This window comes from Alternaria incomplexa (genome assembly GCF_024043165.1).
Source record: "Alternaria incomplexa strain BMP 0042 chromosome Unknown scaffold_10, whole genome shotgun sequence".
Lineage (NCBI taxonomy): Eukaryota > Fungi > Ascomycota > Dothideomycetes > Pleosporales > Pleosporaceae > Alternaria > Alternaria incomplexa.
The window spans coordinates 1,491,483-1,516,972 of NW_026249859.1; the positions used below are offsets into that span (position 1 = coordinate 1,491,483).

The 25,490-nt window shown below is 53.2% G+C and overlaps 9 protein-coding genes across 9 annotated transcripts; 3 read left to right on the forward strand and 6 right to left on the reverse strand.

The window, feature by feature from the left end:
* Positions 1-671: 671 nt before the first annotated feature.
* J4E90_007400 (uncharacterized protein) lies at positions 672-1,717 on the reverse strand (the record flags this gene model as incomplete). Its single annotated transcript, XM_051436939.1, has 3 exons — positions 672-1,333; positions 1,384-1,599; positions 1,678-1,717. 3 exons carry the CDS (start codon positions 1,715-1,717, stop codon positions 672-674), a joined length of 918 nt encoding a protein of 305 aa, XP_051289685.1.
* Positions 1,718-1,986: 269 nt separating this feature from the next.
* Positions 1,987-3,548, reverse strand: J4E90_007401 (uncharacterized protein; the record flags this gene model as incomplete). Its single annotated transcript, XM_051436940.1, has 6 exons — positions 1,987-2,109; positions 2,164-3,019; positions 3,066-3,188; positions 3,237-3,299; positions 3,388-3,463; positions 3,527-3,548. The coding sequence occupies 6 exons, from the start codon at positions 3,546-3,548 to the stop codon at positions 1,987-1,989; spliced, it is 1,263 nt and encodes a 420-aa protein (XP_051289686.1).
* Positions 3,549-5,100: 1,552 nt separating this feature from the next.
* On the forward strand, positions 5,101-5,689 carry J4E90_007402 (uncharacterized protein; the record flags this gene model as incomplete). Its single annotated transcript, XM_051436941.1, has 2 exons — positions 5,101-5,155; positions 5,259-5,689. 2 exons carry the CDS (start codon positions 5,101-5,103, stop codon positions 5,687-5,689), a joined length of 486 nt encoding a protein of 161 aa, XP_051289687.1.
* Positions 5,690-6,208: 519 nt separating this feature from the next.
* On the reverse strand, positions 6,209-8,300 carry J4E90_007403 (uncharacterized protein; the record flags this gene model as incomplete). The annotated part of the gene is made up of 2 exons (XM_051436942.1): positions 6,209-7,586; positions 7,636-8,300. 2 exons carry the CDS (start codon positions 8,298-8,300, stop codon positions 6,209-6,211), a joined length of 2,043 nt encoding a protein of 680 aa, XP_051289688.1.
* A 700-nt stretch (positions 8,301-9,000) lies between these two features.
* On the forward strand, positions 9,001-10,815 carry J4E90_007404 (uncharacterized protein; the record flags this gene model as incomplete). The annotated part of the gene is made up of 1 exon (XM_051436943.1): positions 9,001-10,815. One exon carries the CDS (start codon positions 9,001-9,003, stop codon positions 10,813-10,815), a length of 1,815 nt encoding a protein of 604 aa, XP_051289689.1.
* Positions 10,816-16,270: 5,455 nt separating this feature from the next.
* Positions 16,271-17,174, forward strand: J4E90_007405 (uncharacterized protein; the record flags this gene model as incomplete). The annotated part of the gene is made up of 4 exons (XM_051436944.1): positions 16,271-16,406; positions 16,458-16,724; positions 16,789-17,001; positions 17,053-17,174. 4 exons carry the CDS (start codon positions 16,271-16,273, stop codon positions 17,172-17,174), a joined length of 738 nt encoding a protein of 245 aa, XP_051289690.1.
* A 340-nt stretch (positions 17,175-17,514) lies between these two features.
* Positions 17,515-18,420, reverse strand: J4E90_007406 (uncharacterized protein; the record flags this gene model as incomplete). The annotated part of the gene is made up of 3 exons (XM_051436945.1): positions 17,515-18,038; positions 18,108-18,342; positions 18,391-18,420. The coding sequence occupies 3 exons, from the start codon at positions 18,418-18,420 to the stop codon at positions 17,515-17,517; spliced, it is 789 nt and encodes a 262-aa protein (XP_051289691.1).
* A 330-nt stretch (positions 18,421-18,750) lies between these two features.
* J4E90_007407 (uncharacterized protein) lies at positions 18,751-20,144 on the reverse strand (the record flags this gene model as incomplete). Its single annotated transcript, XM_051436946.1, has 3 exons — positions 18,751-19,335; positions 19,381-19,506; positions 19,650-20,144. 3 exons carry the CDS (start codon positions 20,142-20,144, stop codon positions 18,751-18,753), a joined length of 1,206 nt encoding a protein of 401 aa, XP_051289692.1.
* Positions 20,145-20,891: 747 nt separating this feature from the next.
* Positions 20,892-24,523, reverse strand: J4E90_007408 (uncharacterized protein; the record flags this gene model as incomplete). The annotated part of the gene is made up of 3 exons (XM_051436947.1): positions 20,892-21,412; positions 21,748-22,716; positions 23,536-24,523. The coding sequence occupies 3 exons, from the start codon at positions 24,521-24,523 to the stop codon at positions 20,892-20,894; spliced, it is 2,478 nt and encodes an 825-aa protein (XP_051289693.1).
* Positions 24,524-25,490: the final 967 nt, after the last annotated feature.

Here is a 25,490-nt window from a genome sequence, read left to right on the forward strand (position 1 = left end):
TATTGAGCGTGATTTGCAGGTCGGTCGAGCCTCACTTGCTTATGAGTGTCGGTGAGCGTGCTTTTGGGAAATACGTGGGTGGGGAGATGGCAGGTGGGTGGCATGCTCTTCCCGCGCTTATGCAGGGTTTGTTCGGCGTTCATCGGGGCGATATGGGAGTGGCCGCCGGGCGGGCAGATCCAACAAGCCATCACGACAAAAAAAGCAAAACATTGGGCTGTGTTGTGGATGATGGTTGTACCTGGAAATCGGAATCGAGCACACACTCAATGTCACAAGCCTTGTCAATATATTGAGGTGCACAAATGAGTCAAGGACAGACGTAAACTCATCACGCAGCTACATCGAGATCTGCCACCAAAGGTCCTTCAGCAAACAAGTGACGAACATCTTTAGTGTGATTCAGCTGGCCAGAGGCATCGGCGCACTAGCTACGGGTACCTGCGGAGGTGTCACCGTTTTGAGTGGGTGTGACGGCCTACGTCTTGTAGTTCTACAAGTCCGCCTCGCCGCAGCCTTAGCGGCTTCTTTTGTTACTCATATATTGTTCTTTGTCTTCAATTGGTTCTCTTCTCGCATTCCCCATGTGCGCAAAGCCTCCCCCCTAGCACCACGCACCTGTCGAGTGCAGCCTCCTCAATGAACCGGTACCCATCGCCTGATGCGTCATTCTACCAGATGCCAGGCAAGATGGCGTACCTCTTGCGCTTGTATTTGTCGCCAAACTCCTTACGATATCTCTTCTCTTTCTTCCAGGCCCAAACACCCATCTGTCCGACGGCCACGATGATGAAAATGACGGTGCTCAAGCTCCAGTTGACGAGGGCCACGCCGATCCAAGCCATTGCCTCGAACATGTAGTTGGGGCATGTGACTAGATCAAAGCCGAGTCCCCTAGGGATACCGCGCTCAGTGCTGCCTGGACGGCGCAAGTTCTTAAGCGTCAGATGTGTGCTGTAGTTGCAGACCTCGCCGATTGCGAATAGGGCAACGCCGAGATATGTCAGGAGCGGGTTCGAAGGCTTAGCAGCCGGGCTGTTAGGGCCGTAGCTCCAGTATGCCAAGTTGAAGCCCGAGAGGATCCAGTAGTAGCCGCTGTTCTTGAAGATGTTCATGATGGGCATCGTGGCCGACGAGAAGCGGTGGACGAAGAGGGTCTCGAACTCGCGCTTTGCGAAATGAGCGACGCACATGAGGAAGGTAAGCTTCTGAAGCTGCGAGGGAGGCGCCGAGGTGCCATAGATGAGGGAGCGGCCGAAGTAGATGAGCGGGTGGATGAGGAGGGGTCCGAGGTATTCGACGATGAAGACGGTTCGCCAGGAGATCTGGGGACCTTGCACACTGTTAGCAATTGCATTCGTCATCAGACGATATGTAGTTTACCAAGATCCTTGACATCCACAGCACTCTTGTTCCTCAGGCCTGTGTCGTGAACCGTGACATCGCGCACATTGTTGATCGGCGAGCCATCGCTGCCCTTGGTAACCCTCAATCGGTGAATTGAGAACCTGGAGGCCTTTGCAATCTCTTCAAAGATCTGAGAGGCAGTGGCATCGGACGGGACGGTGATGGTCTCCGGGAGGTTCTTGATCGGGCGGCCTATAGAGGGGTTAGCCAACAGCAATCAGAGCGCGCTCAGCCAGGCTAAAGCCAACTCAATGAACAGAGAGAACATACCACGGGGGCGCACGACGAGTGTAAGGGGCGACGCGGACATGGCTGCGTGCTACGTCAATCGCCGTGTTGTGCGTGAACTTTTGGTAAGGTGGACGATATTCCGACCGGCAGCCTCGGCGTACCTACAAGCTAGGCTCAAAGGGGCCAGCTACTTCGTCATTAGGGGAAGCAACCGGACAGAGTTCATGAGCATGAAGTTGCGCATCTAGCTGATTTATATTGACGCTGCATCGAAGGCGAACTACATGGTCTCTATTTTCATGCATCATGGGATAACGTTTCGACGTGGTTTTCGTGACCTCATGCTCTTCATCCAAGCTGTACCACTACCTGCCATGCGACTTCAGGGCCCATGCATGCGACCATCTCGCCAATGATGCCCTTGATTGAACGAGGGTTCTTCAAATCACTGCCCTCCCAAGAAACAAGATCCTATAAGTTGTTAGTACCAATTGGCAGTCATCAACGTATGGACTGCTCGCGTACCTGAGCTTCCGCCATTTGCCCACGAACCCGAATGGGCATAGTAGCCAGGTCAAGTTGCTGCTCGATTTCTTCAGCTGTCATGAGCCCTGGAACCTTTAAATCGAACAACGACATGCCGTCGGAAATGGCCTTGCCACCTTCGGCAGCTGTTGGTAGAGGATAGTCGGAGTAGTCATCCTGCTCTGCTGCGGCACTCGTCTCTTCATCACTCTTTTGCTCTTTCTTACGACGCTCCCTAGACATCGAGACATAGGTCTTTTTGTCTAATAGAGCGCGTAGCTCAGCGTCCAGCGGATGCCACTCGTACGTCTCGGGATCTAAAACATGCTGAATTTTGTAGTCACCCTTGTACTTCATCTTGATGCAGGAGTGGATGTAGTATCCCATGTAGTAATACTGGTAACCACCCTCGAGCGCCAATGCCGCCTCTCGTAGCGCACTCAACTTTCCAAACTGCCATTGCTCGAAATCGGAGTGATAGAGCATATAGACACCGCTAACGCAATAAGGTAGCAGATCAAGGATGCCCATCGCAATGAGTCGTCCATCAACTCGGTAGCATTGGTGGTATGATCCCAGGAGCTGCTCTTTCCCGTCGACAGTTCTAGAGGTCTGCTTCAACGGCGAATCACATAAGAAACGCTTGAACCCCGACTGAGAAATCTCATGAGGTTTCTCTTTGTGTACGTTTTGCTGATAATTCTTGAACAACTCATACTTCTCGGGCGTGAAGGCTGCCGGTTCGAGTGTCACCTCGAAGCGATGTGCGGGTTCAGGTGGGCGCTTGACGTTCTGGAGTTCAGTCTTGTGAATCTCACGGCTGAGGTCAAACGTGTTCTTGATACGAGCTTTCTCCCTGGGAGCTGTTAGTCTAGTAGGAAATACACGGTGTTGTCACGCACTCTTTCGATATTGGGTAAAGCCTAGAGGCCTCTTTCATATAAGCCTCGCCTAGCACGTAGTCATTCCAATGGTTGACTGCCTTCCTCTGATCCTTCGAGGGCTTGAAGGAAGCGACGGGTAGACTAACCTCGGGTAAGCCTCTAGTCGGATGTCTCTGCAATGCTGCTTACCGAATTGTGTAGTGCGGACAGCAGTGTCGCAGCACGTCGGGCTTGTAGAAGATGGTACCAGATCTAGAAGCCGGTATCAGCTGCTGTTATGGGCATAGTACTGCGATGCAAGATGCTTGCAAACATGTGCCGCGCATGAGTGGGTCGTTACCTTCTCCAGCCGCGGTCCACGAGGATCTGGTAGACCTCAACGGTCAAGCTTTTCGATGAGAAGTAGTAGCTTGCTCCTAATTAGGCAAGGTCAGCCAGGGCTCTCGGCGCTCAGCCTCGTTCCGATTTCCCCCGCTCACGTCCGTATGACATGGCATCCATCGCGATGGCAGCATCGACTATGCGCTGTGATGCAATTCATCTCGCGACGCAGGATCTACACTCTGCGACGTCTGCCGACGCGTAGACGATGCTTGGCGGCGATGCATCGCTCGAGGCAAGGGTGGGCGCGGGCAGAATTGCACGCGACGCGGGGGCAGCACGTGAGCGCAGGTAACCTTAACGGAACATCAAATGCAGGCGGGAAAAGCGCCGGCTGCAACATTGACGCCCATTGTTCGTGTGAGGAGGCTTGACCGCTCTGACAGCGGTCTGCAGGCATGGCGATCCATCCATGACTGAGTAGGCATGACTATGAAAATCCACGTACGAGAATTGGCGGTTCTACTGCCATTCGATGCGTCTTTGCAGTACCCGCACGACTCACTACTGTAGCCTGGAAACGACCGTTAGCAACTCGTCCATGGCAGGGTCCGGAGATGCCTGTCCGCACTGCTGGGAGCAGCGAAGACGGGTTGGTGGCCAGCCAGACAGGCACGAGCCGGAACCCAGGGAAATGGTTGGAGCAGAAGATACCGAAGGGCGTCACACTGGACTGCATGAGGGCAGCATAAGCGTGGGAGCTGGTGGGGGTAGTGGTCCGAGGCGGAATCGAGCGTCGTCGCGGCGGCGAGCGAGGACAGCCGGAAGGGGAATGAATAATAGCTCCTTGTCCACGGCCGCTTGCTGGAGATCAGGGCTCGTCGGACTGATGGTGTCGGTCGAGGCGGTCAGGGGGGCTGCGACGATGTTCTGGCGGAGGAGCGCGGTCGGTCGCGGGGTCAGGACACTCAACAGCACGGCGGAGGTGTTGTATCACAGCGTGCAGGGCGCGCACCACGAACTCTGGCCAGCGTCTACACGGGGGCAATTGCGCGTTTTCTAGTGGGCAATTCATCCCTTAAATGCCTGTACGTCATCCAGCGGCCGGGCAGGCAGGCAGAGAGGCTGCAGGCGGCGCGCTGGTCTCGCGTGCCCCGCCGGCTCTCGCTGCAGCGCCCTGGGAGCGCGGACGGCCAGTGTCTGGCGCGCGCCGGCTCGATCTCTGCCTTGTCTGGCAGGGCGCCGGGGGCTTGATTGCAGTTTTTGTGCAGATATGCGCAGCGGTGCAGAGGGTGGCAGGCACCCCGGACAAAGCTCCTCTTGCAGGCGGGGCTTGGCGACAGGCGTGACGCTTCCGCGAGCCCTTAGTTTCCACGTAAAAAGTCCCTGACCCGAACCACCTACTAAAACATCCATCCACCATGCCGAACTTCTTTGCTGCTCGCAGGCTCCTTCAACATCCTCAGCCCCGTCATCCGCGGGACTGAGCCTTGCTCAGCCCTTTTGCCTACCACTCCCGCCCCCTTTACACTTGCTCCCCACCACTGCCCCGTGAAGCCACACACGCACACTCGCTGTCGGCTCGGCTTCATTTCAATTCACCGCCTGGCTCGCCTCTGCTCTTCCGACCAAGCCCCTCCTTGACTTCTGTGGCCGTCGCGTCGAGCGAGTCGCATACACGCGGTGCCACTTGATACTGCCCAGTCTCTTGTACAGACACATCAGCGCCGACATGGCCGCTACCCAGCAGCTGTCGATGCAGTCGCGCACCGGTCGCGTGAACCAACGTAAGTCTGCCCACGAGACCCCACAACGAATCCCAAAAACCTGAACCTGTTCCGCGAATCTCTCCCTACTCACCGCTTTTAACTTTCGGCTGATTGGCGGCAGGCTATGGATCCCAAGGCGAGCGCCTAGTCGCCGGCGTTGTCCCGCTTTCTGCCGACAAGTACTACGTGCTCCTCATCCAGTCCACCAAGCGGAACGGATGGGTGCTCCCCAAGGGCGGCTGGGAGACGGACGAAGCGACTGCCCAAGATGCCGCCAAACGCGAAGCCTGGGAAGAAGCCGGCATAATATGCAAGATCAACTACGACCTCGGCCTCATCCCTGAGAAGCGCAGACCCGACCAGCTCACCTCCCAGGCCCCTAAGGCCTCGTACCATTTCTTCGAAGCGACTGTCGAGAAGCAAGAAGCTCAGTGGCCTGAGCAGCACAAGCGGAATCGGAATTGGTTCAGCTATACCCAAGCGCGACAGGCCTTGGCGGAACGACCCGAGTTGCTCGACGCGCTGGACCGGTGTACCATGCACCGATCATAGATGGGTATGGGTGCTTGCAGGTGCGCAAAGTCGCACACGAGCATTCAGAGGAATCCCAGACATGACCTGGGACCTCGCAAGTCTTTGCATCTTATTCTTCTTCTAATACTGCATCAATACGGCATCTCAAAAGCGTCGGGGGAACTATAGACATTGGGCATTGTATTGTCTACTCTACATTTGGCGTTGTGGTCGCTTTTCGAAAGGTAGAATGATGCATTCCGGCTCTAGATACCAGGGCGCTGAACCAGTTGGTTCGCAACAATGCAATGCAGCCTTACCAGGCGATATCCTCTCTATCAGTGCGGTGGTGTGTCTGCAGTTGTCGATTCCAAAGCAACATTGCGTCTTTTGACAACCAACACCGGCCACATTTCGCCCGAGCAACTCTCGACTCAGTCGGATGCTTACACTTGTATCGAGCGACAGTTGTTTAGGCCAAAAAAAAAAACTCATTATAGGTTGCATTACATTCAGCATGTCATATCGCATACTCACTCCACGAAGTCAGCTCTACTATCAATAGGCTGTTCTCCCCGTCTTGACCGTCTTCAGCACACCCTCATCCGCCAACTTCTCAATCATATTGTAAAGCACAAAGTCGCATCCCCTCTTCACCACCATATTGATGGTTACAGGCACCATCTCCTCATGGAACGTAACTTCACTCCGGTACGGCACCTGCCCAATCGGAATCGTGAAATCCGCACACCCGAATATCGGACATATGCCCGCGCCAGTGATCTTTGCCGTCGGTGGTGTGACAGCTAGGTAAGAAGCATAAGGCGAGTCGTTGAGCTCTCTTTCACGGTAGGAAGGCAAGCCGCCGGTGCCGATGTCGTAGAGCATCACAGACTCTGAACACGATTCGGGAGTGCTGTATTGGAGTTCTTTCTCGTACCACTCTACGGCTGTGTTCTTGGTTACGAGTGCTTCATCGTAGGTGGTCTGGTTAGTTCGCGATTCGTCAAAGGCGAACCAGCCCAGTCGTCTTGCAGGATCAATTGGCGGGAAGCGGCCGTCGAAGAGTGCAGCCCAAGCGGTTATCAGGGGTTTCCCGACGACTTGCCATGAAGACCATCCGTTTATTGCGCTGGTCGCTTGACCCATTCTGGTGAAGTTGCTCGCGATGGGGTCAGAGAAATTCTGGACTGTGGCGGTGAAGTTGAACTCCCTGACGGTCATGTTGAAGATCCTGGAGACATTCGCAATGAAATCTTGCAAGATGGGTTCTGCAGCCGAGTTGTTGAGCGGGAGGTAGTCTGTGGGGTAGAGAATGGTCTTGGGGAATGCGTTTGTGTCTGGGACGGAAAGCGGTGATAGACCAGTGATGGATGAGTTCTGGTAGAGGCTGGGTGTGTACCAAGACTTGCTGAATTTGATCCATTTGTAGGGGTCGCGAGAGAAGACTCCTGCGGTATCGGTTGCAGCACCCAACGGGATGACACGCTCGAGTGATATCAAGCCCTGACTGGGACGTTGTCCGTATACACCAGCTACTGCAGCCGGTCGCCTCATCGAGGAGCCAGTGTCGCTTCCAATGGCGTAGTCAAGCCAATCGTACGCAGCAACGGAGCAGCCACCACCGGAAGAAGAAGCTGAGCACGTGAGCCATCCATCACCTCTCGGGTTGAACGGGTAGTGCTCGTCTTGCCATTCCCAAGGGTTAGCACCGGAAGCGAATTGAGCGAGCTTCTGCTTTCCAATGACAACACCTCCGAGATCGAGGATCTGCTGCACTGAAGGCGCTGTGCCGTTCGAAACGGGCGTGATGCGAGCCCATGCCTGACTGCCACCGGAAGTTTGCAAGCCCTTGACATCGTATAGATCCTTGATTGCAACGCGCTCTCCAGCCAAGGGTCTGTCGTCTCCCCAGTAGTATATGCGTGAAGGAACACTGCAGACTCTGTTAGTTCGTTATCTTGGGCGAGCAGATGGCTACTTACGGAATCATGGGGTCCCAGAACTTGGGCAGGAAAACACCGAGCGGGTTGTGATTTTCCTGCCCATCATTCGCGTCGTAGACTCCGAACAAGAATGTGCGGTAGGTATCCGGGTAGAGCCGATATACAGTCGCAAAGCTTACGGAGCCATCTTCGACTGATGCGAGGTATGGTCCAGCTGGAAGGTCGATAGCTGATTCGAGCACCATCTTGCTTATCGAGGCTTCTGCATTCACCGAGGCGTCCATGAAAAGCATGCTCGTATTCAGAGAAGCAAGATAGTCGACAGCGGAGGCGTCCAGTGTCGACTTGACGCCAGAGGAGAGGTACAGTCCGTCCAGAAAATCATGGCTGAAGACATCGTCGCCAGCGAGATATGAAGATACAACGCTTTTCAGTACATCTTTCGTGATAGTTGTCTCGTTTGTCTTGATGACGGTGATGGGGATCGATGTAGCAGAGCCGGCCGGGGTTGCGCAGCCAGCACTCGCCTTGGGATGTTTGGTATTTGCCAGATAGGAAACATTCCCAAGCTCAAAAACAGCATCACCGTAGGGATTTTCCAAAACGAAGCTGTAAGGGTTCCTCTTGACAACAGGAGCGGCCAACGCGGAGATAGACGCAAGACTCGCGGTCAGCAGTCCGGAGAGGAGGAAACGGCCCGCCATGATGAGCGGTCGGTAGAGAGCACACCTGCAGAATCTGCGGTCGCCGTTGTTGCTTTTATATACATCCCGGCGGAACTGTGATTCAGGCCGGTACGATACCCCAGATAACGAAGCCTACAGAGATGCCTCTTTGGTTCATGGTATGAGTACCACGCTGTTGCCGAAGCTACTAGTGACTTGGCGAATGCGGGCTCAGCCCGCATCTCCACAATCGATGCCTAACCGGATGCAAAATGCCGACCTTTGCTTATCGCATATCGGATGGTAGTCATAGTCATCAGACTGGCGCTTGTTAGCAATCTCTCTGGTGTGTGTTGAGGTGCGCAAGGCTTCGCGTCGGCTGAGACGCGCCGATTGCTACCATCTAGGTATGCCTCCGGGGATAAGGCGACCACGGGAGCGACTCATGATGCAATTCTCATCATGCCGATCAAGTTGTTGCAATTGGGTACAAGTCACTGATATGGCGCTCCAGTTTGCAGTCGATGGCGACTATCGCGAACGTTGTGGTGTTGGTGCTCCTTCCGCGTATGAGTGATGGATGTTCCTTGGGGTCCGAACGTGACTTCTCCACAATGACTTCATCGGAAAGCTGTTTCTTTTGATCCATCAACAATACTCTTGTGCGGACACGAGTGACAGCGCGTCTGAGATCCAGCATAACGCGCAAACATCACAACCACCGTGACAGGAATTGACTATGAACGTCACCATCCCGGACCCGCTTACGGTCCTACCTCCGGAGATCGTGCTCCGCATCCTCGACTTCACGCCCGTGTCAGCCCTAGGATCGCTTACTGCCGTGTCGCCCGCCTGGCACCAGTTCATCGACGGAACGCATCAAGAAGCCATCTACTCGTCGCCGACTAAAACTTCGCAACCGCATAAGACCTCACAGCCAGCTGGCGGCGCGCGCGACTTCTCGTTTGTCAACGACTACACCAGCTTCTCCAAGCTCTTTGATGGCATCACATCATGGAAAGACCTATGTAAACGACAAACGCTGCTCGAGCGCAACTGGAACTCTCAGCAACCGACCACTCGCGAGTCAATCCTACAGGTTGGCAATCATGCGGTATGGCGATTCAAGGCTGACTTCAAGCGCCGCATCTTCATCTCGACATCTCACGCAGGCGGACTTTACGTATCCGACATGGATACGGGTCGCATTCTATGGCAGCTACCTTCAGCCCTAGACACGACCGAAGACCATGCCGTGAGGCCATATGCGCATCTGGAGTATCAAGATGGGATGGCTGCCTTTGATCGCGAAGGAGATGCAGTTGAAGTTTGGCGGACAGATCAAGAGGGCACGGCAAGAGGGGAATTCCAACGCGTCGCTGTTTTGGATCACGATTGCCAAACGAGAGGGTTTCAGCTTTCGTACTGGACACTGGTCGTGGTCTCAGTAGAGGGCCAGGGCTTTGTATACGACATGAAGCAGAACCCACCAAAACTAATTACGCATCTGGAGATCGAGCAAGATGCAGTTGGTCATCTAGATCAGAACGAGGACGTGGTTGTATACTCCATGGGAACGCGTGGCTATCATGTGTATGAGAAGAAGTCTGGACAGGCTCTGGGTATCCTACAGCCATCGCAATGTACGGAGGAATACCATGTTGAGCCTTTACCACCCACCGATCCACCATCCTCTAATGCAGCATTGGCTGCTTTGCGCTATGGCCGCCCATCACGACGCATCTTCCCTCCTTCAGCACCCCGCAAAAGCCGCCTGACGCCTATACATCTCGGCAGGGGCCCTCTTCCAAACGCATCTCGCGACCCAAACGAGGAAGACGAGTGGGGTGCCGGTATGCTGGACCGCAGTAGCAATCTCTTTGTAGGCTTCTCACGTCTGGGTCGTGTCTTTGTCTGCTCCGATCTCCGCAAGGCATTAGAAGACGGGTCGAAGAACTTAGCCAGTGTTAGTCAGATCCTGGAGTGCGAGTCTGATGGTTCGACTTTCGATTTGGGTGGATGGCTTTCTGCACGGAACCATCGTATTATGTTCGAGATCCAGAATAGGGTGTATGTCGTTGCGCTTAACGAGGACAATCGCATCATTGTTGGAGACGAGGCTGAAGAGGTGGGACCCTCGTACTCCTTTCTCACCAGTTCGGCGCCCCAACTCGCAGTGCCGGTCAGTTTCATGGCGTTGTTCGACGATGCTATCATGACAACATACGCCGTACGTTTACCGCTTCAAGCCCAAGAGTATGCAATGGCTAACAGACAACAGACTCTCGGTCAACGACGGGAAGAAGGAGGAAATGGACGCATCTTTCCGACAAAGGCAATCCGCATTATCAGCCTTGCGCCTAGCCTTGACAACGGCGATAACGCGACCACCGAAGTCGAAGATCCAATACTCGCCAATTTGTCGCAGCATATTGAAAGACCGCAAGACGAGTTGTTGCGCTTGCTGTTGATGTTCGATGAAGAGCCGAGCGATGACGATGATGTCACTGGGCTGGAGGATGAGTGGGTTGATGAGGACGATGCGACAAACTGATCGTGTTCTTCAGCCTAGTCGACACTTCTCACCCGCCTGGGCCTAGACTCTTTAGCGACTTTTTTACCATTTGGTTACTACACACGTACGAACATATGTGTCTTAGAATACTTATCTACTTGTGAGACTTTGTAGAGACCGAATCGATCAGCGAATTGCCTCGTAGCACTTAGACTTCACCCAGCCATTCAAAATGTCTATATTCTTTACTGCTCTACTTCCGGTGACTTGTTGATTTTGGGTAGCTCTACATATAGACTTTAGACGTCACCCAGACCAACCACATGTCGTCTGCGAGGCACTCTACACAGAGGTAGCAATCTCGAAGGGTTCTGAGACCACCAGGGGCTGTTGGGCGCGATTGGCCCAGGCCTGTGGCCCAGCCGATGGTTCCCTCCGCCTATCATTAGACCGGTGTAGGCTAAGATAGCAGCTGACAAAAACAGGTCGCTGGTGTGGTTGATGCAGGGTGTCTGAGCCTGGATGCCGAGCTTCGGCCTTACAAGAACCCAGCTACCATCAGCTCACGCACCAATGCCGCTCGCAAAGTGCCCGCATACCCCTGCCGACTCCACAACGGCGCCCTGTTTAATCCAATAACATGTTCTGATCGCCCGTCCATCGCGATCTTTCACCCTCTCCAGCCGCTAGCTGCCAATTGGGTAGCTGAAAGACGTCTGACCACCGGCCCTGGACATCTCAAGTCACCATTTGCAACAGTAATGTCTTTATAGATCGCTTGATCTCACATTTTATGACACGATTTGATTTTCACATTCCAGAGTCCTAGTCTCATCTTCACCTCCAACCATTCCATTTCCTCTACTTTGCTCTGCCATGCTCATCATGCCTTCTTCCCTTCGCTTGACGCTTTTGTTCGCGAATCTTATGATCACCACCTGCGCTCTACCCACATTACAGAGAAACCGGCAAGATCTCATCGCAGACTCAGCTGGTAAACACCACAGCTTGTCTGTAGAGGCGATTGTGGGTGTGATCGCGATAGTCGTAGCTATATTGGGTATAGCGCTTCCCTTCATCTGGCCTAGCTTGAGAACAAGGCTATCCTCCCGCCGCCATTTTCGCTCCCGTCCCAGCTCCACACGTATGTCTCTCCCCACAAAATCTCGAGATGCCACTCAATGCTGACGAAATCCAGCCGACTCGCAGATTCCACTCGTCAACAGCCTTGGACAACACACGATACCACATCCTTCGATCGAACCCTGGGCAGCCGCCAGCGCAGACGAGCCTAGAATAAACCGGCCACAACGCGCGCGATCTGACAATTGCACGCAACAACGCGGGCTCATGCGGCGAACCCTTACATTTTGAGGACATGGATCAAGCGAGATTTCACACGTGTTGCTCAACCATGATGCGAAGGACAAGCGTTTGTGCAAGCGTTGGGCAGGAGGGTGCCTTTCATCTAAGTTGCAACTCAGGTGTCAAAGAGTATGCGCTGCTTTGTCCTGTTCGGTGGCGTAAAATCGAATATGATACCCAAAACATCTAGGTTTTCTTGTTAAGGGCTCAGCTTATGATAATGCCTTATGAGTGCGCAACGGTCATGGGAAACCTCAGCCTGCGATCACCTCAACTCGACACTGACTTGGATGAATACTCACTTTGTCAGCGCAGGAAGCACGGCAACCTCAGCAATACCTTCCACAGAATTCTCAATTCTAGTGACATGTCATAGTGATACACTCGGGTAATCCACGATTTGCACGCAGTGTAGAGACTCAGGTCTCTGCGTAGCAAGACGATGGCTACACCTTTGATCTTGTTGAACTCTGCGTGCGGCATGCGTCTCAAGGAGACGGGAGACGGCATTGTTTGCGTAGCCTTGACCAATGGATAGATATGATCAATTTGTGTTAAATGTTCTCATCTTCCAGGTAACGAGACGGACCCTTGGTGCTGGAAGGCACTCCGTGTATACGCACCAAGCGTTACTTGGGCTTAAATACCTGCGTAGGTACCTAAGTAGGTACATTATTTCAGACGTATCAGAGGGCATTTGAGCAGCAGGGCAGCATGTGCTTGAAGCTTGAGTTGCCTACGCGATCGACAGACAGAATTGTCGGAAATGGCGCGGGAAGAACAGCACGTTACCCTTAGGCCGCGTATTGGTCAGCCGTATAGTGTCTCTTAACGGGGCAATGGCAGTAGCAATGCACTGACAACGCTTGGGTGCAAGCCCAAGAGAAGTCAAGGTGATACAGGCGTCTGAGCTCCGCGGGCAGCAGAGTATACTCCATTACTCTTTCGGATAACACGCGGGGGGTGCACGTCCTGTGGCTGTTCAACGGTGCGTTGAAGCCGTTAATCAATGAAGGGAGGGGAAAAGAGCAGGGGAAGCAGGCTTGACGCTGTGGTGCGAGCTGATAAAGGTTCCACCCCTGCGTATAGAGGCAGGCCATCCACCTACCAGCCAATGCGCAGCACTTGCTCTCGAGCTGACACTCATCTCCCATCCCGATCCAGCTTCTCAAAACGCTCGGACGGACCCTATCGCCTGGTTGAACCATCACTCGCACGAGCCCGCCTAGCCGGTCAGCAAAGCGTAGTTTCGAGCTCGCATGTTTATATATCTCAAGCGTTTCTCGACATCGCTGGGTACCTTTAATGACATCTGGATCGTGCCAGTCTGTGCCAGTATGCCTACGGTTTCTATGCTATCGCTGTTGAGCGCTCACTTTGTCTCTTTCATTGGCGCAGCTCCAATACCAGAAGACCTCACGGCGGGGGCAGCTGCCCAATCACATACCCTGTCGATTGAAGCACTGCTAACGCTTATCGGCGTTTGTGTAGCTGTTCTCGCACTCGGACTCACTCTAGTGCTATCGTGGCCTAGCTTGAAGCTACGATGGGGGCTATGCACATCTCGACGTTCTCATCCTCCCTTTCGCTCTCGTCCCGCTTCGAAAGGTAACTTTCCACACATAACGTTGACGTCGACTATCAGATGTTAACAAAAGATAGCGGATTCTGTGTTTCGCCTTACCGAAGGGCCCGAAACCCTCCCCGAACCTGTTCACTCGAGCGAACTCTGGACCCGCAGCTTGACCGGCGACGAGATTCCACAACCACAACGCGTCCAGTCGTGCTACACCGAGCAACAACGCGCACTGATGCGACGCACACGCACTATGTGAAGGCTCACATATTGTTCGAAGGCTGGACCGACAACCGGCAACTAGTGGGCTCGATGGTTGATTCGAAGTCAGTCCAAGGGACCTCGGGAGGCTTAGAAGCAAGATAACTGCTTCTTTGCGAGTGTCGTCGTTGGAGTCGGTTACACGATTATCTAGAAGAAATGTTTACATTGCCTGTCAGCGCACTCCTCTTATTTCGTACGAGATACTTTGCTTTCCCTTGTTTTATATACCTACGTTACGAATCTACCATGTCGGCGCGAAACCATGTAGACCATACTCCTGTCATGTATCTCTATCAAAATACATTCGTATCTATTCATATCTAGATTTTCTTCCAGCTTGTTTACCGTTATAGTATCGTCGCAACGCGATTGTTGAGGTTATGGCGGAATAGGGCCAGGGAAGGGCAAAAAGAACAACAAGTGTTACACACTTTCCGCGAACGAGACACAGCGAGAATGCGCAAAGGGAAAAAGGAAGTCAACATCGCCTGCCTAAGCTGCTGCTCTTAGGTATCTGGACAAAGAAAAGAAGTGGCGGTGGCAGCTGCAAAAGAATAGGGCAAAAAACAAGACAAGGTAACTACAGACCAATCTAAACCGAACTTTGCCCCAGGGAAATGGATCCCCTAGACACAAAGCAGATTCGAACCGGCGCACTTCCTAAACGAGAACGGACTGGGACAACGGACATGGGACAAATGTTGTATAGGCAGGTCGGAGACCACTATACCGAGTCTTGTAGGAGATATCTCAAATAATAGACTTTATATAGATGGTTTGAATTCCAATATGCCAATATTTGGCTGTTCGAATCGCAATATACAGTGTGTGGGTGGGCAGTGAAGCCAGTGAAGGCGGGAGTGAGTCGGCGGGGCGGGGGCGGGTTCAGTGAAGGGTTGTGTGAGTGAGTGCAAGCACGCAATCGAGAGTCAGTACGATCTTTCACTATCTGATGATAGCGGAGATAGTGAGACAAACCGCGGCGAACAGGTTGTTAAACTAGCCTCTCCAGGACCCTACTTCGATACGTGTGTTACTCGATCCATTATCTCTGGTAAAGACTCACGACTACGGGATTTGTACAGTCGCAGTCGAAAGAGCCTGCAAGAGTCTAGCTCCAGACGCACTATTGGTCGCAAGTGGGAAGTCGAGCCCTTCGCTAATTATTGAGTAGACATTGTCACGATTGAAACGCTTGCGAACTTAACGCAGCAGCCTTCGCCTTCCATCCTTACGCAGCCGTTCAAGACTACTGCCTTGGTATACCGATTTTGATCAACTGATTACGAGACGAGGCTTTGTAGCTGCCCGCGCAGTCTTTGCATCCTAGGGGAGCGTAAGGTCATCTACAAGAGTACCGTTCGTGATAAGGATAGACGGTCCGGTCGACAGCCAAGTATCAAGTGACATGGGTATCTTCAGGATTGTAGCTGGGACGGGACCGACGTAGAAAGAGATCGAAGCCGTGCAGATGTGTTTCAGTGATGCCTGCGGCGCCGGGGATTGTCGAGCGCATAATCCGGTCGTTGATAACTACTGACGCAACGCCGGTAAGAACAACTAGTTGAAAGACTTAGTCGGCGAACTACCTGATATCAGCATGCTCGAAAGGTCATAAAAGACTGTCCAGGGCACGATACCTTCACAAATGTCACTAGACGCTCCTCTTGAGTGTCTTGACTGGGCAGTCAACACTGTATCCGAGCGTGGCAACCTAACAAAGGGAGCACTGACATAGACGGTCTTCTGGAGGTGGTATTAAAAAGCTGCTGGAGTTCATGTTGGATTACACTGGGCATACCTACGTTCATATCGCGACCAGATGTAGGCAGAGCCAGCGAATGACGTCATCGAACCTTAAAAGCCAGTGCAGAGTCGCACGCAACGTAGATACATGCAGGAAATTACTACAAATGCTAAACATCAGTTCCGCGTCGTTTACACGGTAAAGAGTATTGTGCACGCCACGACACGCAGTATTGATGGGGTACCAGGTGGCCGGTCTGCTGATGTACATGGCAGCGCGAGCCGGAAATCATCCAGGATTGACGACGCGCTTTGCCATTGGCTAGCGGAACACTACTGTTTCGGTGTATCAACAAAATGCGATGCATGTGAAATTTTGGGATGACGAGTCGGTGACGGTGTACTTGGGCATGATTCAAAAGTTGGTTGATGCTGTTTCAGATGGCGTGATGTCATTGAAGTTGGAGATAGCGTTCCTTTTATTCGCTCTTTCCTTCGCGGTCTCAGCATCCGCGCAATCCTATTTCCCGCATCAGTGAAAACATGTCTGAAGTGACGAGGCATTCCGAGCGACTCACCAACGGAGATGATGGAGTGGTGAGCTCAATTCGTGACGTGCCTGTCACCGAGCAACGAAGACCGTACATAAGCACGAAAGGCTCAAAGCTTCAACACACCGGTATGTTTCCATTTTTGAATAGTTCAACAGCCAGATCGCTAACATGAGCAGGTACCGCCCGTGCAAATCTTGCCCCATCAGCAGAATCTCCCCAAGGCACCAAAGGCTGGGCAGAGCAGCATTCTCACCAGACTGTTCTACAACAACATTGCGACTTCTTTGATCGCGACCACGATGGAATCCTCTGGCCACAGGACACATTCGTAGGCTTCTATCGTCTCGGATTCGGTGTCATTCTATCCATCATCGCGGTGTTCGTGATTCATGCGAACTTCTCATACCCTACATGCGAGGGTTGGCTGCCTGACCCGTTCTTTCGTAAGAAACCCAAGCCACGAACTGCATTTGAGACAAATCCTGACTTATTGCGCTAATCCTCTAGGTCTGTTTCTTAAGAATGTGCATAGGGATAAGCACGGCAGTGACACCGGGACATACGACCACGAAGGGCGCTTTCTGCCACAGAAGTTCGAAGACATATTCGCGAAGTATGCCGAGGGGAGGGACTACCTAACGATCTGGGACGTAAAAAACGTGCTCACAGGGCAACGGTGCATTGCTGATCCGATTGGTTGGGGTGGTGCCTTTTTTGAATGTAAGCCGTGTTACCAGTGCGCTCTGTAGGAATTGATGCTGACGAACTCAGGGATTGCCACGTACATAATGCTTTGGCCTGAAGATGGCCGAATGATGAAGGAAGATATTCGTGGCATTTACGACGGTAGTATATTCTACACTCTTGCTGCGAGACGAGAGAAAGGCTCGTGAATAATGGTTGCTCGCTACGTGATACACTGGATGAGGCTGAGGCATTTCGCTGAACATAAGCCCCTGGCCTCTTGATCGACTGTTGGCGCGGAGGATACATACTGATTGCTAGCCGTGTAGAAGCTAGACAGAGACCGATGTAGTAGATATAGGAAATCAAGTGAGAAGAGAAGTCTGCAGCGCGAAGAAATGTCGTCTTGATCTAGAGCGCACCGAGTGCTGTCATATCAGCTGTGAAGCTTGTCGGTAGCACGCTTCAATATGGTGACCGTGTCCTGCGCCAGATGTCCATTGTATTCCGCAAAGTCTTCATCGCGTACACGTATATGGCATGTATTTTTTACAACTTGGCGCCGACGACACTACCGCCGTCCAGCGCGATAGTAGCACCGTTGACATATGATCCGGCTCGGCTCGATAGCCAAATACATGTACCCGCAACATCCTCCGGGCTGCCAATGCGTCCTAATGGTATCCCGCTCTCGATAACGTCCTTAAACTTCTCCAATGTAGCCTTCATCATCTTGCTTTGGAAGGGACCGCACGCGATCGTGTTGCTGGTGATGCCGCGCTTGCCGAGGTGGCTTGCTAGCACTCTGCTCATGTGGTGGAGACCAGCTTTGGAGGCGGAATAGGCAAATGTCTCGAGGGCGGGGACGCGCAGACCGTCGACGCTACCGATATTGATGATGCGGGCGGGAGATGTAGGGGTCGAGGCGGCTTCGAGGAGGGGCGTGACGGCTTGGGTGAGCTGGAAGACGCGCTTTAGGTTGAGGTTGAGGACGCGGTCCCACGCGGCGGAGGGATAGTTATCGTAGGACTCGCCCCAGTTGCTTCCGCTATTGTTGACGATGACATCAAGCTCTGTACATTGTTAGCGACTGCTCATGGTTTCGCGACAGTGGCGTAGATGGCAGCTCGTGGGTGACTTACTGCCTGCTCTCTTCTTCAGCTCGTCGGCTATGTTCTTTGCTGCATCTTCCTTGTACAGATCGGCGGCAATAAAGTCGGCCTTGCCCTTCCCAAGCGCGTTCAGTTCCTTGCACGCTTCCTCACAGGCCTTTGCGTCGCGCGAGGAGATGTACACTGTAGCGCCATTCTGGACGAAACCCTCGCTGATCATGCGGCCAATGCCTTTGGCGCCGCCTGTGACAAGGACGACTTTGCCCTTGATGAGAGTCAATAAAATGATCAGATGGGAATTGCAGGTACGTACCTTGACATCGAAGAGTGAGCTGTTATCCATTTCGATGGTCAGTATAGGTCAAATGAGGAGTGCAAGCGTCGTAAGGAGAAATATGGATAGCCATCGCGACACACGGGTAGATGTTCGTCATCGGAACTTGCCCCGGATGTTGGAAGCTGGGGGTGAGCCGAGGCTCGGTGCATCGTTCTTCCGCACCGCTCTCTGAACTCATGGCCTCACATCGACAAAACATCACGAAGCCTGATCATCTTCAACACATTTTCAGTTTCTATTAGTATCTACATCTAGTCCGCTGATCGACCTCAGCGTATGCTCAGACTTCAGACATGTCTTCAGGAAGTACTCGTATGCGACAGGCTCATGTATGACCTAGGTCAACTTGGTGTTGATCATGGTCGTCATCGTCGCGAGACTGTCACCCAGCTCATCAATCTCATCATCCCGAACCCTCAAGATGCCATCGAACAGCTGGTCCCTGGTGACGTAGAATGTCCTCTCGTCAGCCACGGGACGATGTTTCTCGTGTACCGTCCTTGGATGAGGAAGTGATGCATCGATAGGCCGCATGAGTGGCATGACGATACCATGCACATCATCCCATCCCACACGCGAGAGACTAGGATGGTACTCTTTGGGGAAGGGATCGAAGCCATCTTCTTCCTCGTCTTCCTCATTATCTTCTTCCATCTCGTCGACGTTCTCAAGGGCTCCAGCAGTGAGCTCCACCTGCTTCTTCGCTTCCGCCACCTCCCTATCCGCCTCAGCCAACTCCAGATCAGACTGGTTGACCTCGTTGTCGAAGTCGATCGCCTCTTGCTCCTCGCGCGCAAATTCTTCTCGTCCGATAACCCACTGGAAGGCCAGCGTAGGACCATACCGCTCAAACGTCTCTTCGTCAATGGTTTCGTCCCGTAGCGCCTTGACAAGGTCGTCGTGCCTGGGGAGGTCTTTCGTCTCAAGTTACTTGTACAGATGTTTGATGCGGGCGATCATCTTGACCTTGTCGCGCTTGCCGAAGTAGTATAAGTCGAAAGGGCCGTTCTTCCAGAACTTGATGAAAGCCTCGCGTTGGGCGAAGATGTTGTCGGAGATGTCGTGCTGATAGACTAGTGACTCTATCCAGGCCTAATTCTTGTCAGCTGGAAGTCAAGGTCATGAGATAGCCAAAAGTCACTCAGGGACTTTTTAAGTGATATAGGAAAGCCAATGAAGGACTGAAGGTGTACAGGCTATCACACGATAAGGACGTTTGAGGAGTTTCGACTTACCTTGATGAACTTGATGATGAAAGGCCCACATGCAGGCTTGCAGTATCGCTCATCGAATCCAGTTGCCCAAAGGAAGGACATGATGATGACGTTCCAGCGGATCTGGTAGCAATGCATAGTGAATGCATGAGTGCTATCCACACCGTAGAACCAGATGGTCCGACTGATGTCAACAGGCTGCGTCTTCTGTGCGACAAAGTTGTCGCTGGCGATGCCGTTGTACATGTAGAAGTAGAAGTCAAGCTGGATATCTTGAGGAACGACAGGTACAAGGCTACGCTCAGGGTGAAAGTAGATGTCGAAGAGACGGGGCAGGGGTACGGAGCGCTTGAGAATCTTGAAGGTTTTGATCTCGTAGTTGTGCTCAGCGTCGCGATGCTTGGCGGCAACACCGACGACGTCCCTTTCCCCTCCGGACTGGTGATCATCGGATACATCCACAGTGACCTCGGGGAGATCGCCCATGCTGATGTCATTGTCGTTTAGGTCGTCCATGATGTCGTCGATGGCGTGTACACGGGTGTCAATATACGGACGTGGGTGTTGAGAGAAACAACAAGAAAGCGGGGATATCAGTCGTCAAAACAACGAAAAGGTCCGTGGGTGCAAAATCCGTAAGCGACGGAAAAACTAGATCTGCGGTCAGCCGACGCGTTCTTCCGCTGATTCTGTTGGAGTGAAAGGAGAGGGTGGCGAGTTGCGTACCTGCGACCCTTGTCTGCTCTGCAAACGGGCGTCGGCGACATCGCTAGCGATATCGATGCAGTGCTTGCTCCGACGGGGTACTGGAAGATGGCGTAGGATATATAGTTAGGTGTCAATATGGAAGTGCAGGTCGCTGGCCTATATACATGTCGCGAGACACATTGAACAAGCAGTGAGTGTTTGCGACACCAACAGACTGTGTTTGTTAGAAAGAGGAGCTCGCATCAAATGATAACACCACGGTCTGTCGACCTGATCAGCTAAGACTCCTGTTTGTTGCTCAAACGAACGCCGATGACAAGATGACATGCGTGAAGGACGAGCGTGTTACAGAAACTTGAAATCGACGCAAGGTGGAGAAATAGTTGATAGTGACGGTATAAGATGACATAGTGAGCCTCAAAACGAGAGCTGTGTTACGAGAGACATGCCAAAGTCCGCGCGCAGGATTAGCGCGGAAGACAGATACATCGTAGACCTATCAACTTTTAATCAATCCCAGTCCCTGACAATGAACGCCTGCGTATCATCTCCTGCTCATCTGTCCCTGAGCATGTCTCTATATCGCCGTGCAGTCGCCTGAACCTCCCTCTTAATGGAATTGTCATCCTCCTCTTCCTCATGCGCCTCTTCGTCCTCTTCTTCGTCCTCCTCGTCATCGTACCGCTTATCACCATAAACGTCATGCCAATTATTTCCACCGTAGCGCCATTCAAGGTCACTATCAGGAAGCAACGCACGGAGGCTTTCCAGTTGCCATTGTACACTCGTCAACTCCGTACGCAACAGCCTCACTTCTCGCCTCTCACTCCATACGTTCTCTCTCGAGGCCTTCAGCTGCCGCTTCTCATCAGCCAAGTCTTTCTCCAATGCCTGATGAAACTCTTGCAATCGAGAGATCATGTTATCCCTTTCCTTGACGTCGCGCTTGAGTTGCGCATTCTCCCTGACTACGCTGCGTATGCGCTCTTTGCGTTCATTACGCTTTTGGTCCCGCGTGAGGATGGATTGGGGGGCATCTGCCCCACGCTCAGCGGGTGCTGTAAGGTCTTTGGGTGCTCTAGATTGTGGGTTAGTCAAAATCAAGAAAGGAGTTTTGACGGTGCGTAAAACCTTACGTGTAGGGTACGCCATTGCACACATCGTGGTTTTGGGATGGTTTCGCCATGGGCTCGAGGCATAGCCTCTTGGAGGGATGCATTTTGAGTGAGAATGTAGTTGTGAAGACGTGCGAGTGCAGAATTGGAAAGGGTTCACGACCCAACCCGGTACCATAGACGGGGTATGCAGGGCACCAACGAAGCGGTAATGATAGTGATAGTAATAACCATATCCTCATTGAGTCTACATATCCCATTCCAATCATAACCTCATCATTCATAAGTATACCAACTCTTTTTCAGTTCCCTCATCGCATCCTCTGCTTCCTTCCACTTCCTAGTCCCCTTTTCCGCGTCGCCCATCCACGTCATAATATGTTTTCTGTTTCTCATATACTTGGACTCTGCCCTCTTTCTCTCCTTCGCTTGGCTCTTCAGGTAAGAAAAGTCGTCGTACCTGACAGCTTCCTTCCAGACGTCACGCATCCTCGGGCTCCACAGACAGCAGCTTGATCCGACATCGGGGTCTTCGCCGGGAACTAGCTGGATCGACTTGTTGAACATGTGCGGTATGGACGACGACGTGGATCTGGACTGTGTGGCGGGCCAGATGAGCTCGTCGTAGCATTGCTCACAGACTGTGAACTCTGGTAGCGAAGGGATGAAGTGCCATGGTTTGCGGAATAAGATCTTGTACCTTTGGCACTCGCCTTTGTAAGAATTCTCGCGGAGCAATAGGACGAAGCGGCTCAGATCAGGTAGTTGACCGGACAATTCAGCCTCGGCGTCTAGCTCGACGAGCAGATCTAGATACTTCGGGAATCGAGTTGAGCTTGTACGCAAGCTGCATACGTGCCTGTCGTCCTTCGGCATCTTAGCGAAGCAACCACGAAGAGAAGGCAACAAGGCCTCAAGCATCCTCCTGTCGCTCGAGCATATAGCAAAGTTGGCTACACGAGTACCGTCGCGTGGATTTGTAATGCCGTACCAGCTAATGCGGTCTTCTGCACCAGCCTCACGATCTCCAGGACACGGTTTGGCTACTGTGTCCATGACACCTGCAATGGCGTAGATCAGATCGAGCGATTTGCGACCTCGCTGAAGCGTCAACAGCCATGCAAGACGTGCCCATGGGCTGCTGAAGTCACAGCTCCGCTCCATCGAATAGTCGTTCAACCATATCTGTCTGAAGTCCACGTCGAAGGGTGTACCGGCGAAGACACCGTCGTAGCAACTAGGGCAGATGTTGAAGTTCTTGTTGTCTTGGAGCGCGTACCAATCATCGTAAGGCCCAGATTTGTAAGGTCTTGGGCAGTCTGGAAGTTTTCTGTCCATTGAAGTAGTCCTTCGGGATGATCTGTCACGGCGACCGTCGTGAGAGCGGAAGCTACCCGACCTGGACCTCCTTGGGCGTACCGGCTCCTCCAACGTCTCAGTGTCTTGCCTTCTGGCCCGGGAAGGTAGGTCTCGCGTGTACGGCGAGCTAGGAATTGACGGCGACGTCGCTCTGGGGATGTCCACGTAGCTTTGTCTCGGCGAACCGACGGTTGAGTGATCAAACTGATAATGCTCTTCGGGTGGCATAAAGACGTCAATGAGTTGGTCGTCAATTGGGTATGGTAAAGAGTCGCCGGTCGATTGCCTTGCAGGAGACGGGCTGTGCACATCGATGCGAGGCCTCGGAAGTGGCATGGTGTCATGTCTGCCATATCGAGAAGGTTGTCTTGACCTGTCGTTGGAAGGTGCTGGAGGATAGGTGGAGTGCCAATCTGACTCGGATACGGGTACGCGACCGCGGCCGGGCGAAGAAGGTTGGAACGAAGAAGCGAGCGGAGAGGTCGGTCGAGGGCCACCGCGGGACGATGGTCGAGAGCCTGGAGGGGAGTCCCGCAGTCGGGTAGGCAGCTGAGGCGAGGGCGCTCGATACGATGGCGAGCTTGGTCTGGACAGCGGGCGTGAGCTGTTAGCATAGACAGTATCTACGGGCACCGGCCTCGATCTCCGCGTGCTGTGCACCGAGGAGGAAGACGACCGCGGCGACTCAGTATTGGAGTACTCCTTGTATGAGCCTGACGAATCACCCTTACGTATCGTCGGCAGGGGACGCTGCCCGGAGTCGTGTCGACGCGGTTCAGGCCTGTCCTGTGTATCGCGCAGGTTTGTCCTCAGATCCTCCCTTTGTAGATCGCTCTTCACGAAGCTGTAACGCGCGGGCTTTCGTTCGGTTCGCAGGTGGGTCGTGCTGTGCGCTTCGGAGTCAGAGTCAGAGTCGAATACGTATTCTTTCTTTGACGCCGGCGACGTGTAGGAATTGTGTCGGCTTTCAGTTGGCATCGGTCTCGACGGTCTGCTTGCATCTGACCTGGGATGGCTGCTGTGTGATGGGGTAATCGGATCTGGCGAGCGCATGTAGTCGGCCGTAGGGGAAGGCGCCGTGGATTCCTTTTGGGGCTTCGAGTAGCCATAGGGGGCCCTCACGCGCTCAGTAAAGACGGGAGGGTCTGGGACGTCGGTGTTGATGTGCGACATGCCCCCACGGTCAGCAAAGCTGCGTCGGCGCCGATCCCGAAGCGTGCTGCCATCGTCATCGGTGCTGGATTCGGAAACAAGCACATAGCGGCGGTCGTGTTGTGCGACGCTCGGCTGCTCAATCTCGTCGAGCAGGGAGTCTTGGTCGACGGTGCCCCGCGTGTTGCTCGGCGGCTCACCCTCGGCCTGCCCTGGCGACCCCACGGAGGACGGCGCCTCTTTTGCTAGCGCCTCCCTCTCATCCTCGACGCTCGGTGACGGCGGCCATGTCTGCTCCTGCCTGTGCGACCTGTACGAATGCGGCGCGGGTCGTCGAGGTGGCAGGGGTGGAGAAGTGCGGGGCTCATAGGTGTAGGTGTTGTAGGACGAGCTGTAGGACGAAGTGTATGGATTGCTCTGGCGCATGTCTGCCAGCTGCTCGCGCGCCTCAGCTAGAGTCTTGTCGCTCCTCGCATAGCCATAGGGGTCCGTCTCTCTTGATGTATAGTGGGAGTCATGGCGCGGGCGGTGGTGGTACCGGCTGTCGTATTCGTAAGACATGTATGGGCGTACGTGAGCGAGGGTCAGGCGAGCAGTGAGAGACTAGGCAGTGGCTTTGGCGAGCATGCAGCTTGGGCAACTAGCTAGGGCGGCTTCAAGAGTATCAAGACGAATATGGCGGAGAGGGCAGGTTTACATAGCGCGGCAACAACGGCCATGTTGGATGTACAAAGATGCTAGGTGACGCATGTAGCCGTCTGTGAATTGCGGGTCGCGGCTTCCTCGCGCCTTCGCCCTGCACCATCCCCACCGCCGGTAAAGCCCTATTTGCTCGCTTCCCGTCCTCTGTTCAACGCCCACCGCCTGTTCGCACATCTTCGCCTTGCTGAGAGATCTGGGTTATTCCTTGGAAGTATCGTCACGGCACAGTCGTCTTCATCGCATTTGCTCGTGTGAATATGCAAGTGTTGGTACCTGTACTATCGCAGTGTCGTATCAAGCATCATAGTTCCCTCTAGCACCTTCTGAACCCTTGTCCGAGCAAAAATAGCATACGCCGTGATGCTACTATACAGTTGCACTATGACTTCATGGTACCTGAGCGATTCTTTTCTTGTATAGATCCAATAGTTACATGCCATATTATGGCCATGGTTTGTGGTGCATCGACTGTAGATCTGCAAATTTGGGAAACCGCTACCTGCCCACATGCAAATATAGAACACGACCCTTCAAGAACATCATATACCTATCTCCATATAATCGTGATACATACAACTACCTCTCGCCCATGTCTGCTTCAAAGGCTTCCCTCTTCGCACGACCGGCAGCCTCCGGAACAGCGGTAAACGGCACTCAGCACAGCCACACGGCCTGCAGCCACCTTACTAGCCTCACCACGTGCCTCGCCAACTTTCCATCTCTACATCACAATAAAGAACATGATACCACACCATGCGCCTACGGTCAAACTTTCCGGGCGCAAGAAACTGACCGTTGTCTTCAGCCTCCATCCGGCCACGGTTTG